The 15,929-nt window shown below is 58.8% G+C and overlaps 3 protein-coding genes across 3 annotated transcripts; 1 reads left to right on the forward strand and 2 right to left on the reverse strand.

Annotated features, from left to right (window-relative positions):
* Positions 1–1,260: 1,260 nt before the first annotated feature.
* On the forward strand, positions 1,261–2,403 carry INS49_015567 (uncharacterized protein; the record flags this gene model as incomplete). The annotated part of the gene is made up of 1 exon (XM_043176246.1): positions 1,261–2,403. One exon carries the CDS (start codon positions 1,261–1,263, stop codon positions 2,401–2,403), a length of 1,143 nt encoding a protein of 380 aa, XP_043019701.1.
* A 1,548-nt stretch (positions 2,404–3,951) lies between these two features.
* Positions 3,952–8,767, reverse strand: INS49_015568 (uncharacterized protein; the record flags this gene model as incomplete). Its single annotated transcript, XM_043176247.1, has 3 exons — positions 3,952–6,325; positions 6,389–6,456; positions 6,575–8,767. 3 exons carry the CDS (start codon positions 8,765–8,767, stop codon positions 3,952–3,954), a joined length of 4,635 nt encoding a protein of 1,544 aa, XP_043019702.1.
* Positions 8,768–12,796: 4,029 nt separating this feature from the next.
* On the reverse strand, positions 12,797–14,973 carry INS49_015569 (uncharacterized protein; the record flags this gene model as incomplete). The annotated part of the gene is made up of 3 exons (XM_043176248.1): positions 12,797–13,942; positions 14,017–14,408; positions 14,487–14,973. 3 exons carry the CDS (start codon positions 14,971–14,973, stop codon positions 12,797–12,799), a joined length of 2,025 nt encoding a protein of 674 aa, XP_043019703.1.
* Between the last annotated feature and the right edge of the window lie 956 nt (positions 14,974–15,929).

Consider the following 15,929-nt stretch of genomic DNA (forward strand, 5'->3'; position numbering starts at 1 on the left):
TCGCGGGGGAGGCTGGTCTGTGCGTACAGTGTAGAATTTCTGAGCTAGTGACAGCCTTGAAGGTAGCGCCGTGTAGGCCCAGGTGACAAGGTACTTGGGAGAGTACAGAGAACGGCCGGTGCAAGATGCATTTCTGCAGCCACTGGTTAGCTGCAGATGGGCGTCTCCAGCATACTTTGGAAGGCCGTGCACGCTTGTACATGTTTTTTTTCCTTTGGAGTTGCAGATGCAAGAGCACTGTCAGCATGTCAGCCTGCGAGCCCAGCGGCAGAGATCAACATTGAGCAGCAACAACAAGGCGCATTCCACGTCAACATTGGCGTCGCCTGGTTTGGGAGCACAAGGTGTTGCACAGATTGCAGACTGCTGCTTGCGCATATCATCAAGAAACGGAATGACAAAAGAGCAGCGTCGTGAACATATCACCATTCATCATTATCACGACAGTTCGTACTTTGGTTAGAGAAGACGGTGTGTGGATGCAGCGGCTGCTGCGCATCTATTTCTACTGTACCGTAGTAGCTCGGTACTGTACTTACCTCGTCGTACCTAGTCTTGCTGTACACGAGACAGGGGTGGAGATCCCAAGGGACTGGGCCGTCAATTGATCTGGCGCCACCTCACAGACACGAGCCCATTGGCGTACCATTGCACTGCCCAAGAGGAGAATGTAGACCCCCTTTTCGCCTGCACTGCGACCTGCGCCTGCACCTGCTGCTAATCCTGTTCCTGGTGCGGTGCTTCCTTCCTGCTGGCGCCCACTGTCCGAGGTCCCTTCTCTGCCTGTCGCTTTGGCTGCGGATCCCAATTCCCTCTCCACTTCTCCCCAGACCCGATCAGCCCAGGGTTGCCGCCCTGAACAAACGACGACCAGGACGAGGACCACCACCAGCACCGGTCTCCTCCATCTGCTTTTTTGGTGTTTTTGGACCCCGTCAAGCATCGTCTCCTTATCGATATTCCACTCCCGTCCAAGGCTGCTTCTTTGTCTGCCCCAGTGGGCCGCCACGACCGCCAGTCACACGCACCATCGAGTCGTCCTCCCCCGACTTGCGTTATTACGCGCCTTGCACAGCCGCCACAACCCAACCAAGATCCATTCCGACCGAACACGGCGTCACGTCAATCGCACAATCCAGCCCTTCGCAACACTTTGTGCTCGTCTATCAAAATACCACTGCGGCATCTGCGCGCGTCCCGTTCCCTCCTGTCATTCCTTAGCTCACGAGTGAAATCCGGCTGCACCGCCGCACAACCAACATGAGATCACGACTTTCCCTGAAGCGCTCGCTGCTTCTGTCGACCACCCTGACGCTGGCGCTCCTGACCGCTGGCACTTTGGCTCAGGATGACGAGACCACTACAGCAGCAGCCACTACCACTGGCGATGATACGGCAACGGCCACTGCCACTGGAACCGATGAGATGCCCACCATAGGCCAGACGTCGGCCAACGATGGCGAGTCCACGACGTCGACCACATCCGACTCCTCCGCCACCAGCGACATGCCGAGCCTGTCTACGAGTGATAGTGAATCTGGCGTGAACTCGGACATGCCCACCATAAGCACTCCCTCGGCAGGAGACACGTCCATCCCCACGTACCCTGCAGCGAGCGTACCCCCTACGCAAAATGCCCCTTACATGCAGGTCTCCACGCTGCCTGACGGGACCGTCTTCATCTGCGTTGGTGCTGTACTGGGCGCGTTCGCCCTCGCCCTCCTGCTGTGGCGCGCCATCATCGCGTGCTTGCTCCACCGCTCCGTCGAGAAGGCCGCCATGGCCCAGCATCTTGGCAACGACAAGGCCGCCTTCCCCGCGCCACCCGCCCCATTCTACAAGTACACAGACCAGGACTCGTCGCAAAACGTCAACTCTGGGCGAGGTGTGCGCAGAACCACGAGGGGCCCCATCCCGTCCGCGACACCTTCGCAAACGAACCTCTTCTTCTCGCCGACCGCCGGCGGCGGCAACCGGGACTCGGTCTATCGCGATACTCCAAACCGGGACTCATCGTACAGGGACTCGCGCTTCCTGCCCTCTGGTTTCTACGCCGCGGGCACTTCCTCCCCACAGAATGTCGAAGGCCACGGCCACAGCCAGTCAATCAGCATGACCAATTTGCGGCCCGACTCTCGCGGACACCCTCGCGCGGTATCCAGCCACAGCCCTCCCGAGTCTCCCGGCTTCGGCCCCCAGAGGACACCACTGCACCGGAACAATATGAGCAGCAGCAGCGTCAACCTCAACGCACCTCCACAGGGCGGACGGGCGCCCAGCGCCTTCCTGGACGACCTGCTTGGTGAAAACCCAGAGATGTTCCCGCCACAGGGGACAACACCTGACGCCAGGACGGGCCCTCCTAATGCCAACAATCCGTACCGGCAGAGCGGGCGGTTTTAGTCGGACGCCCCAGTCCCTTGCCTAGAGACCAAGCTGTCAAAGGTTTCGGAACAGAGCGGCGAATCTCATGGTGCTGCAGTTGCTGCCGCCGCCGCTGCAGCAGCAGCACGGGACGAACGCGAGGACCTGGCTGTAGATGACAGCGAGGAGACCTTGTGCATGAGAGAATAGATCCGTCAACACCGATATGCGGCAAGACGGAGGTTAGCACACGCGGCGTGGCTGGGAGCATCGTACGAGGATAAGAACGTCATGAGGCCTTTCAGAGTACGACGATGGCAAGAATCATGCTTATATGCCTCCACTGGCAAGGCGCAGGTTTATTGTTCCTTGAGCAAGAGTGGCTTTCTGACTTGGCATTGGCATTTGAGAACGGCGTCCAGGGGAAACGGGAACAATCAAGCATTGGCTTGGCTTGGCTTGCTTTTGTTTATGTGTATTAACTTTGAAAATATTGGCACATTCCGGCCTCTACTACTACTAATAGTATTCTTCTTCGACTGTCACTGCCCAAGTCTCGTGGTCGACTTGCCTAACCCATGCTGGATCGTCAAAGGGTGACCGCCTGAGCCCAAAGCGAGCAAAAGCATGGTGTAGCATGGTTGTTTGGTTGTGGCTTGGGCCCGTCAAGCATCGCTGCGTGATTGACACCTGCCAGATGCCAGATTGCGCGGCAACAAGCACCGTCTCACGTCGCACACAGCATCTGAGCGCATCATGGGCCCCCTTCCCTGCGGCCGTGTAACGCGACGCCTGTTCCTGTCCCTTGTAGTCTGAAATTATCCCCTGTTTGCGTAGTACCCGATTCGGGTCGCGACTGTTACACAAAAGCCAACGAAAAGGAAAAGCAACCCAACCCAACTGGTGAAGAAGAAACGAGAAAGAAAAAAAGAAAAGCCACTTTCCTGCACCTGTTAGCGCACGGTCTTCCGGTGCACCACGGACGTGGTTGATTATGGCTGGGGAAAATGATACGCGTCTATAGATTACACACGCGCACAGTCAGCGACTGGCGGGTTTGTGCTGACGTTGATGTTTCGGGGGCTGACTGGCTGCGTTGAGCATCACGACACAACCAGCTCCGATGGCAACATATCCATCCCCCCTTCTCGTCCGGACCAGGACTCGTCCGCCATTACAAATCCATGCCGAGGTGAATTATCAGTCCAGGCCGGGGTTGATGGTGTCGACCCGGGCGGGCCGGAACGTACGCACGATCTCTACGCAGTCAGTATAAGCTGTTGTTGAAGGCAAGCTTCACAGGCACACCTTCGTTGCTCACAATCCCAAACAGCTGTATTTGTATATGTATCGTCATTATATTTTATTCATTCTTAGCGAAGTGAATCTTTAAGTGCGTTAAATATCTACAGTTCGCTCCCACCGGAGATATTTTCCCAACCCTGTGGGAAAAAGGAAAAGAGGAAGTAGAGACCATGCAATGCCAGCCAGCTAAGATATGATGAATGCATGCAGAACCGCTCTCGACATGATATGTTATAATATGATGGATATGCCGGTGCGCTCATGAGCCCGCCCCAGCGGACATCACGACTTCTCATTCTTCCCCTCATCATCCCAGCTCCTCACCCTCCCGACACCCTCACCCTCCGCCTCAGCAGCCCGTATCCCCTCCTTCGCGCCGCGGATATCCTCAAGCCGGATGCCGCTGCGCTCGCACATGCCCCGGAAGATGCCGCCCTCCACGCCCCACAGCTCGAGGGGCGGGCCCAGCTCGGCGATGCGGCCCTGGTCCATGACGCAGATGCGGTCGTAGCCGACGATGGTGCGCAGCCGGTGCGCGATGCACAGCAGCGTCTTGCCGCGGAACCCGGACGCGATGGTCGCCTGGATCTTGTCGTCCGTCTCCATGTCCACCGAGCTCGTCGCCTCGTCGCACACGATGATCTGGCTGCCGCGCACCAGCGCGCGGGCGAGCGCCATCAGCTGCCGCTGGCCCAGGGAGAAGTTGAGCCCGTCCTCCTCCACCACGCTGTCGAGGTGGATGCGCGACGGGTCCTTGGTGTTGGCGGTGGGGGAGTCCGACCCGGCGGAGTCGGCGTTGCCGCCGCCGCCGTCGCTGGGCACCAGGTCGGCCTGCCGCAGCGCCGACCACAGCTTGAGGTCGTCGTGCTCGTTGAAGGGGTCGAGGTTGCTGCGCACGGTTCCCCGGAAGAGGGTCGGGTCCTGCGGGATGATGGCGAGGCGCCTGCGCAGGTCGTTGAGCCCGATGGTGGAGATGTCGACGCCGTCGATGGTGATGCGGCCCGCCGAGATCTCGACGAGCCGGAACAGCGTGCTCATGATGGAGCTCTTGCCGGCCCCCGTGCGGCCCACGATGCCGATGCGCTCCCCGCCGCGCACGTGCATGTCGAGCCCCTTGAGCACGAGCGGCAGGCCCTCGCGGTAGCACATCTCGACGTTGTCGAAGACGATCTCGCCCTTCTCCGGCCACGTGGGCCGCACCTCGACCGTGTGCAGCGGCGCCTCCTCCTCCAGCTGCGTGCCGTAGTAGCGCAGCCGCTCCACGGCGTTCATGCCGTTCTCCACCTCGGCGAGCTGCCGCACCGTGAACTGGATCATCTGCACGATGGCGAGGATGTACGACAGCACCAGGCCGCCGATGGAGGGTGACACGTTGAACCGCTCCGTGACGACGAGGATGCCGGTGGTGAAGACCAGGGCGTTGCCGATGGCGTCGAGGCGCACGGACAGCCAGCGCTGGTTGCTGAAGGTCAGGTAGTACGCAGCGTTCATCTCGTCGATGGCGACGCGCAGGTCGTCGATGAACCGGTCTTTCAGGCCGTACGCCCGGATCGAGGAAACCCCAGACAAGCCCTCGCCGAACTTGGCAAAGACGGTCGACCGAAAGACCGACTCGAAGCGCTTAACCTCGCGGGCTGAGGTTCGGTAGTAGCTCGTCGCGAAGAGGAACAGGAAGAAGAGCGGCACCAGCGCGATGGCGAAGTAGTGGAAGTAGGCGATGATGAGCGCAAAGGTCGACAGGATGGCGGCCACGGAGAAGAAGTACATCCGCATCGCGTCAGACAGGTTGTTGTCCATGACGTCCACGTCCCGCGAGAATCGGTTCGTGATCCGGCCCAGCGGGGTGGTGTCGAAAAAGGACATCGGGGCGCGGAGGACCCGCGTGATGGCGTCGCGCAGCATGGTCTTGGAGGCAGATGTCCCGACGATCGTCAGCGTGACCATGAAGCCGAACATGAGCATGGCCTGCACCGCGCCCAAGCCGGCGTAGATGCCGATGTATTGCCCTATCGAGAGGTTGTACTGGTTGGACGTCCACCACGACAGCCACAGGCTGGTCATGATATTCGCACCCTGCGAGATGACGAGCAGCAGGAAGATCAGGAACGCGTTGAACAGCGACCCCGACGCGCGGACATAGTCACCGTACACGGACCACGGCACGCTGGCCACGGCGCGCTCTTCGCTCTGCATCAGGCTCTTGCCCTTCTTCTTCTTGCCCTTGGCCTCATTGGCATCGGGCATCTGGGTCACCTCGGCGCCCTCCTCCTTCTCCTCCAGCGCAGTCGACTCCATAAGCTGCTGGAAGCCGACGTGCTCCTTCATGAGGTTGTCAAAGGTGTCGATGGCCTGGATGCGGCCCTGGTCCATCCAGATAATCCGATCACAGCGGTTGAGCACCCACAGCTGGTGCGTCGCCAGGATACGGCACTTGTCCTTGAGTAGGCCCAGGATTGCATTATCGAATATGTGACGGCCCACGTGGGCATCGACGGCACTGAGCGGGTCGTCCATGAGGATGATGTCGGCGTCGAAGTAGATGGCGCGGGCGATGTTCAACCGCTGCTTCTGACCGCCTGAGATCGTGATGCCTCTCTCACCAATCTCGGTCGCATCACCGTTGGGCAACATGTCCAGGTCAGGCTGGAGAGCACAGCTGAATCTTTGTTAGCAATGGCTCGTCCTATCAACTTGTCCACGCTGTATGGGGGGGACCTACGCTTTGATGACTTCCTTGTACCACGACCGATCCATATCTTTCCCGAACAGAATATTGTCCTTTACAGTCTATTTCATTTGATGGTCAGCAAAACGTCGACAGAAACCACACTCACACCGGAAGGCACGGCTCAAGAGCTTGGGGCCCATGAATGGAGTGTCTCAGGGGCCGCGAAGATTTACTGACAGTGTTCTGAATCCACGCATACTGCGGGCAAAAAGCCCTCGACGCACCCAGCACCACCTCGCCGCTCGTCTTGCGCATGTCGCCAGCCAGCGCGGCAAGCAGCGACGTCTTGCCGCTGCCCACGGTGCCGATGACGGCGACCAGCTCGCTGCGGCCGATCTCGAAGCCGATGTCGTGCAGCTTGAACGGCTCGCGCTCCTCCACCAGGGTGCTGCCGTTGTCGTCCACCTCGGCGGCCTGCTGCGGCGGCGTGTCCTTCTCCTTGGTGGCGGGGGCCGCCTTCCTGCCGCCGCCGCCCTGCTTCTTGCCACCGCCGCCGGGGACCTGGTTGTTCTCCTGGGTCGGGGTGCGCTCCCAGGTGAAGCTCGCGCCGTGCATCTCGACGGCGCTCGGGGCGTCGGGCTTCAAGGTGGCCTCGTCGGCCTGCTCCTCCAGCAGGAGGAACTCCTCGATGCGCTTGAGCGAGTTCCAGGCGTCGGTGACCTGGCCGATGACGAGCGGCAGCAGGTTGAGCGGCATGCGCAGGCCGTTGAAGAGGGCGAGGGAGGAGAAGACCTCTGCGGGCGCCAGGCCGTGGTTCGAGAGCGTGTAGGTGATGAAGGACAGCATCGAGGCGAAGATGGGCAGCGAGAGCGAGACGGCCATGATGGCGTTGCGGAGCGACATGAGCCGCTGGATCATGCCGATCTCCTTGCCGCGCAGCTCCGCCAGCCGCCCCAGGAACGAGCTCTCCCACCCGAAGTACTTGACGAAGCGGACCGACTGCAGGATCTCCTGCGTCAGCGACACGCGCTGGTCCGTCACCTTGTTGATCAGCATCCGCCGCCGGAACAGGCTCTTGATGGCCCTGGTGAGCAGCGGCATGCCGATGACCAGCAGGGCGAAGCCCGACAGGGCGCTGTACGTCAGGTTGACGAGCAGCAGGGCGAGCGTGATGAGGCACGACAGCGGCGCCGTCCAGATGAGGTGGAAGAGACCGCAGGCCTGGTCGATGCGGTAAGTGTCGACGCTCATCAGACTGACCACCCGCCCGTTGCCCCAGCCGATCCCGTCTCCAAGGACGCCAGCCTTGGGTTGAGCACTGGCCTTTTTCTTATCCTTCTTGCTCTGCTTCTTGCTGCCCTTCTTCTTCTCATCCAGCTTCTCGTTCCCGTTGGCGGTCTCACTCCCGTTTTCCGGGTTGTCGGCGAGCGACCTGCCTCCCGCTTTGGCCCGGCCCGACACGACCATGGACTTCTCGTAGATCAGGCTGATGAGGGCAGCTCTTGACATGCCGCCGATCAACATGCCCCTGTAGATGAAGTGGTTGGTCCCCAGACTCTGGAGTATCTGCATGGCCGTCACGCCAAAGACCAGCCCCAGCCCCCTGCCGATGTTGGGTACCGGGCTGCCCGTGGTCTGCGCCAGGTAGGCGTCGGTGGCGAACTGGATCAGGTACCGCAGGGTGAAGGGCGACATGACCTGCATGATGGTGGACGAGAGCTGGCAGGCGCCGCTGAGGTAGAACTCGAAGTGGTAGACCTCGTGCAGGGCCCACAGCAGCGGGTACTTGTGGCCGGCGGCGGAGCGCCTCTTGAAGGACGCGTTGAGTTCCTCGGACATCTTGATGACGCTCCGATCCGGGTTGACGGACCAGATGTCCTTCTGCTCCAGCGGCCGCTTGTAGCCCGTGGTCATCAGCGGGCCCTGCCAGAGGAAGAACAGCTGGCTGATGAAGCTGGCCTTGTGCTCGTGCGACACCTCGCGCACCTCGGGCACCGGCGGCACCTTGCCCCATCTCAGGGGGTTGAGCTTCCGGTACCACGGCTTCTTTGCCTTGTTCTCGTCGGCGGCGTGGTGGCTTGTGGCCTGCGTTGTGGCGCTGGCGTCCGTGGCATAACTCCTGGTCCGGTGGAACTCCTGCCGCGTCTCGGTCGTGGCCTTCCCCTTTTCCTTCTCGTTGTTGCTGTCGCTCTCCGAGTGGTAGTCATCCATTGCCTCGCCGGCGTAGTCATAGTCATCTTGATCCCGGTCAACCCTGTGGCCCTCTAGCGCAGCCTCGGCGATTTCCTTTTCGTCCTCGACTTGCTCCCTCTCCGAGTTCATGCTGGTGACCCTCGCGAGAGGGTCTGCTGGTTGCATGTCCCTATCATAGCTGGCCACGCTTGAGGCTTTCCTCAGGGACGGCCTTGAAGACTGTCTTGATGGTGCCATGTTCTGTCCGCACTGGACTGCAAGGCTGCAGTCGGACTAATTTGGCCGGCTCCCTCCCCACTTGCCGTATCTACGACGCAGAGTGGCAACTCAGTCTCACTGTGGGATTCAGGAACCCGGGGTTGCTGAAGCATAAGTGAATGAGTGCAGTAGCATGTGGGTGAGTGAGCGAGGCGGAATACGGAGCACTAGAAGAAGCAATGTCAGAGAAGAAACAGGCAGATGTGGACCGTACGCAAAGCAAAACATTGGTATTATTAATGAATCAAAGGATGAATGAATGATGATGACCCCGGAGACTTTGGGCGCCGTAGCGCGGCCGGAGTTGGGAGTTGTTGAGCCCACCGCTTGATGGCCCATCTGGCGCCTTCCCGACCGACGCCTCCCCCCTGGTCCCCCCAGGTCCCCCCCCCCCAACTGCCCCGGGATTCGCTGTGGGTGCAAAAGAGAATACGATACAATACGCAGCAATAAAAGCACATATAGTGCTGTACTCTCCTGCACGCACGGCTAGCCGCTGTTCGGCTCTGGGTCAACCGGCCGAGGACGTTGCACTAGCCAACCACAGCAGGCTATTTTGCCTAGTGTGTCCTGCCGTTGCGTCGAGTCCAGTCGAGTGGTATCCGATTCTGTGGGCCCGGGATTGGGATGGTTTTACCTTTGGTGTGATTGGACCTGTGCCCGTTCCGGTGCCGACGTCAGACTCCTGTCGGGGACGAATGTGGGGTGGTAAGAAAGTAGAAAAAAGTGACCGCCGTTCCGTTCCTGGGGTGCTGCTCCGAGGCGGAATTCGGCCGAGCTGCCTCTCTGTTTGTGACTGACGACCACAAGTTGCAGGTTTGCGGTAGATATCGGCGAGATAAAGGATGTGTCTCTGTCTATTTGTCCGTCTCCACAGCAGACACAATTTGTACTGGCAGTATTATCCTCCTGCCAGGCACAAGCAAACAAGTGGACACAGCCTGATGGTAAGAGGCGGGCAAACAAATATTCACGAGGCCCAGAGGTGTCCGAGGTTTTCGGGAGAGTTGACCGGATGGCTCTTTTGAGTGAGGCTCATGTGTCACGACGGGAGAAGCAGCAGCACACGGGACGGGTGTTTCGACATTGATATGAGGGTGGCCATTTACCAGGCCCGGAGTTGACAGCGACTCAATTGCCCGAGTTGGATTGCTAATCCAGAAGTACGGTGGTGGGCCAGGGGACCAGTCCCGCGGACTGCTAGTGTAGATACATATCCATTTGCTGGTCTGGTCTGGTACAGGAGCCATTGGGGCGGATGGGGCCGGTGGGGGGATGACCAGAACCACCCAGGCACGTAGATAGACCACGTATAGACTACGCAGCCATGATGGGTCCCGGCTTGGCCCCTGACAGGCCACTGCAGTCTGGTAGTCTACTTGTTCCTCCTGGCATTTGTAGTATTCAAGACATCACAGTCCAAGGGCATCGGTGGTGCTATACTGGGCCGACATCCGGTTAGATGCTTGTGTTTGTGGCTTCGTGCCACGGCAATCCATCATCCCAGCCGAGCCCAGCCCAGGCCAGGGAGAGTCGCAGCCCATCGAGGACAACTCATCGGATGCAGAGTACTTGGTATAGAGTGCATGCATGCATAGTAAAAGATGGTCGTCTGAAGAAGCTCCTAAGGTTCAGGTCAAGGTTCAGGGCTGATGGACGTTCAAGATTGAAACAGCAGACACCTCGGAGCAGTAAACCCAATCTGCCAAGGTTCAATCCTCGATAGACTTTGGGGGCTCCCAGATGATCCCCCCCCCTCAACCTAAAGAAAAAGCCAAGCCCCAGCAGGGACAAGAGCTCGAACAGGGGTCTGAATTGACCCAGTATCAAAGGCCCACACACGAGGGATTAGTGAGCTTGGAGAGAAGAAAAGGAAAAGAAGGGTAAAAGCCCACCATTCCGGCCTCCCCATTTGTTCTCGAAGGGCCCCCGGCTCCCGAGCCAAGCATGCCAGGAAGCCTAACAAGCTTCGCCCGGCTAGCACGGCACCTGTTGTGCTGCTAGTCCTGCCAGTGCACGGCCGGGCCTTGACGATGGAAAGTGCAAAATCGCCATGAGACGAGGCAGATCGAGTGGCACGTAGGCAGAGTCATCAAATCCGTTGCCTGCGCACGTACAGTAGAATCTCACTTCGGCCGGGCGTTCTAGATGCAGTAGGCAGCCGACACGCCGCAAACGACCCGTCCGAACCCGCCGCCTCGTCTTGCTGTTTTCCCCAAGCAGTCCGCGCTTGGCATCGCAACATTTCTGTCCATTATCAACTCCCAAACACGGCAGTGGCAGTTTCGTGGCAGGGCAGAGCACAGAAAAGAGTACACAGGCAGCTCGAAAGGTCAAGCAGATGCGTGCAACAGAGTGATGACGCCCTGACCTGCGGCGGACAGGCCTGCAGTCGTCTTCCCCCTCGTGCATTGGCTGCTGGCATGGACATGCAACATGGGGCATGGTGGTTGGTGGGCCGTCCCGGGTTTCGAGGGGGGCGCACACACCTCGCATCTAAGTCGTAATTACGGTCCAGGACCCCGGGTCTCGTGGTCTTTCCCGGAAGGGGAAGGAGCTTGCAAGAAAATGCCCTGGAAAGAAAGAAAAATGATGCTGTCGTCTGGCCGCTTCGGCACCGAGCACATCAATGAGTCAAATTGTCTGATTCCTCCTCTTCTTTCGCGCCCCCCCCCCCCCCCCTCTGCGGCACTCGGAGTTGCTTGCTGCTTGCGGCACCTGTCACGAAAGGGGGCTCGTCGAACTCCGACACACGTGTTGTAAGACGGAGGGGCTCTTTGTCCCGCCTGTCGCCATCTCACACCGACTCGACTCGACTCAACTCGCTAGCACGTGCTGTATCGTATCGCTGTGTCTTGTTTCTTCAAGAGGTGGTCCCCGCCCCCTCATACCCTGGTCGTCCTCCATGGGTCCCGGCGATAGGACAATTGCCTTCCGGGTTTCAGTGTCGGAGCTCCGCCTTGGGATTCGGGCACTCCGGCGGTTTCCGGTCCACCGGTAGATGCTCGTACAACCAGATCGATGCGCCCGGATGGTTTCTACGTGGCCGTGCGGGCTGGGATGAATGGCCTCGCTCGGACCCTTCCCTGGTTTGTCCAGACATGGGAGACAGCTGTGAGAGAGAGCTTAAAAGAGCCAAGTGGAGAAGTAGATCCTATCAATGTGGTGGGATGTATAGGACCTTCACAACGGTGTTCTACCTGTCCGTCTTGACTGGCTGCTCCCCCATCACACAGGGTGGGATTCGTTTTGTAGATCAGCATCAGAGGCGAGGTCCTGAGCGCTCATCACCATGCCGCGTTTTCGTCTTCGCTCTCAGGTAGAACGTCATTTGAGATCTCATGGCTTCAGCCGAGCATCGAGTTCACTTGAAGTGGCTTCCAACTAACCGTACTGTGCACATGAGTTATTCTGACAGGCGAATCTGGCGTCAGCAGGTGACAAGTTGGAATCATTGAACAGCCAAAAAACTCTTTTGTCTAACTTCATACATCTACCAGTCTATGAACTGATCGCTCCACATCTTCCGCCATCTTGCTGTAGAAGGGGAAAACTTCGTGTCCTTATACGGACGTGAATCCTAGGATGAATCGCCCTCTAAGGCGCGGTCTCTGCTTGCATTATCGACAGCCGAAACAATGTGTCGTCGACTGATTGCTGCAGAGACATGGCGCGGGGTCGTAGGCTTGTCTTTCTTGTCCGAATGTGAAAGTAGTCGTACAGTCTGTATCTCCATGCTTCCCTTCTCCAAGCATGTTCCGGCCAGGACACGATTATGCCACCCCATATTTTGTGCGGGCTAAAGGTGAATCACTGACCGTCGGTGACAGACGGGTCCGGTGTAAACTTTACCATGCTCAACGTCCTGCCTGGGGGCCTCTTATTGCGAATACATGCAAGCTCCCCGGCCTCTTTGGCGACAAGGACCACTCCATCTGTAACGCTAGCCCTCCTGCAACATATTCTGGCGTGCTTTCGAGGTGCTCTGTGGCTGGCTGACACGTTTCTCTATTCCGAGTCACTCACGTCCTTCCGACCGAGCATAGTAAGCTCTATGTCGTCCAGCTCTTCGTCTTCGGCGTCCCCCTCGCCATCTCCATCCTCACGGTCACTCGCTATGCCCAGGAGCTCCTTGTCTTCCTCGTTAAGGTCCTCGGCGTCCTCCATGGCCACGTCGCCATTAGAGCTGGCTGGTACGCCATTGGACTTGCTCCGGGACAAGCCCCTAGGTGCCGCCAGCAAGCTCCCATCCAGGCTAAAGCCTGTGGCGTCGAGCTCCTCTTCCGTCTCGTCGGGATCCCTACCATCGTTTGCGGTTTCGGGCCTGGCCTTCTTGATCGGAGCGATTGGCCCTACATCGGGACCGTTTTGGCGCTCCCATCTGTCAAGACGGCGGGTGGCTCGGCGCAATGCTGCCGAGTAGGCTACCATCTCCTCGCCAAAGTCATCTTGCTCGCTGACAAGAGACACCAGACCGCCGAGGCCCCGTTCCCGGAAACTAGTCTTCCTTGCAGTGACAGGATCGACGCCGGGAGCAAAGGCCGAGGGGCCAACCAACAGATGATGCTTCATCGCGCTGACGTTCTCGTCCCCCTCGCTATCCTCGAACGGGTCTTCCATCTGCCGCACGCGCTTTGCAGCTCGAATGACGGCGCCGTCCGTCTTGCGGAGACGACGTGACTTCTTATGTCGCTTCCTGATGCCGCGATCTAGAATGTGCTCAACGCGCTGGGACCGGTTGCGCTCGACAGCTATCTGGTGTGCCGTCGGTGGTCTGGGTTTTCGTGGCACTATCCCCTCGATCATCTGCGGTCCGCCGGGGGAGGACCCTTCAAATATCTGATACTTGAGAGGCGCGCCACCCCGACGACTGGAGCCACCGATGCCATCCTTGTGGCGGCCAGGGCCCCGTGGCGGAGGGGTCGAGCGGACGCTATCCATGTCGGACTCGTGCTTCGAGGGTCTGATTCGAGGCAGAATGCCCATTGTTGAACCTTCGTCACCAGCCGGGAACATCCGTGCCCTAGCAGCTCCCCGCTTGGTATTGGACTCGATTGCATACTGTTGGTCTGCCTCGATGATCTTCTTCCTCATGGCCTGCTTCTGGAGCCCGAAATCTAGCTCCTCTTGCGTATCGACGTTTTCGTACTCCATCTCCGTTCGTGATAGCGGTTCCAAACGGGGAACACCTTGATTAGCCACATCCACGCCGTAGTCGACGCCCTCACCGAAGGGGTTTCCATACAACCCTCCTCGGTGAAATCCGACTCAAGGTAGAACCACATGATCCACAAGAAAGCACGAGCCCTCGAGCCGCTGCTGGTATCCGTCTTCATGATGAGATCATGGAACTCGCCACCAGGAGGGAAGTGCAGCTCAGCAATCTTGGCTGCCGAAGCACAGATTACAAACAACAGATTGACGGGGTTGGTTCTGGGGACACTCATTGTCTTGATTGCATCCAAAGCAGATGGCTCCACGCGATCCTCTGAACCACCTTTCAGTATCGACTTGAGCCGAGGAGCATCCTGCAGCTGCTTGTACGAGTTCGGGTCTTGTCGTGCTTGAAGGGATGGAATGGCATGGTACGTCCGTAGCTGAGCCCGCATCTCTGGGAAGACTTAGAGCATAGCCAGATCAGTCATGGGCACCTGTTGCAGCAGTACGCTTGGGAAGGGAGGGCGCATGGGAGACGTACAGTTTAAAGTAGTATTCATGCGGCCGATGTTGACAAGAAGACAGACCATGGCCATGCCCTTCGCGGCCTCCCGATCACTTAGCAGTTTGTCGCGCAGGACCTTGCTGGTCTTTGAGCTTCTTGACATGGTGTCGATGTAGAGATCGGCGAAGCACTGCTTGGGCTTGTTCGGCTCCCAGCTGTTCGTGAAGACTGCCTTTTCGTTATCGAAGACAGCCTTGAGGAAGTCATGCTGGATGTCGACTCGCCAAAGTGGCTCGCCGTCGTCCTTTTTAAGATGCCTGACCTTGCCGATGGAAGGCTGGCTGTTGGCGTTGTTCCTACCCCGACGGCGGGTGCCAGGCTCGGGGGTGCCCATCTTGGAGCGGTCTTCGTCCTCGGTGACGTTGGTCATGAATGACCTCTCGTAGCGGCCGAGGTGTGCTGGAGGGGAGCTTTGGGGCTCGAGGTCAGGCGTGGCCGCCCGGGAGGTTGGAGAGGCGGCCATCGTGACAAAGGGAAGGGAATGAGTGCGCCTCGTGGCGCTAGGACGGGGTGTTGGTTGGGTGTGATTGACTGCAGGATCTGATGGTGTGTTGGCTGCTTGTGAGTCGCGCAGGAGCCCAGCCGAGTTGGCGTTTGCGGCACGCACAGTAAGACGAATGAGTGGTGGTTTCGCGGGGAGGAAGGGATGCGAGGCGAGACACAATCAGCTCGCCTGCCCGCTCGGTCAGCTCAGCTTTGACGCACGGCAGGGCCACGCAGCGCGTGAGATGCGAGCGACGGTGCGTCTGCAGTGTGTTGCGTGTGCCCGTGTGGTGTGGGAGTGGTGCAGCACGACGCAACGCAGCACCCGGCAACAAACCGCGATGCGATACAATATGAAGCTGCTGATGGGGAGGCGATGGTGGATGGGAAGGATGAGATGGGATGGGTGGATGGGGTGGATGAGACGGGTGAATGCCTGGATTGGTTGGATGGATGGATGGTTTGGGGCTGGTGATGATGGATTAAGAAGACGGAAAAGAAAACAGGTTGGCAGTCGTCAACCGTGCTCTGGCAGATCCAGAGCCGGTGGTGGTGCCGGAGCTGGAGCTGGTGGTGCAATAAGCTCCCAGGAACTTGGGAGTTCCATTTCCATTTTGGTCCTGCAGCCCAGCCCGGGCACGTCGCGAACTTGGATGGCTCTAATAAATTGGATGGCACGGCTGGATCGTCACCGAAGCTCGCTGGGCTCGTCCAGGCCTGTGCAAGGGGACGGACCAGCCAGGCAGGTCCACCTTTTTTTAACCTTCCAAGGGACCAGACCCGGAGCTGCGTACGTAAGCGGGGACCGGGAAATGCAGGAAATACCAGGTACCCAGATACCTTCAGCCTGTGCGTCATGCCTTAGAAATCTGGAGTACCGTGTACATGACTCAGGGAGCCGGACCTCAACACCAGGCTGTCGCAGCATCTTTATAA

The sequence above is a fragment of the Diaporthe citri genome (genome assembly GCF_014595645.1).
Source record: "Diaporthe citri strain NFHF-8-4 chromosome Unknown scaffold_9, whole genome shotgun sequence".
Lineage (NCBI taxonomy): Eukaryota > Fungi > Ascomycota > Sordariomycetes > Diaporthales > Diaporthaceae > Diaporthe > Diaporthe citri.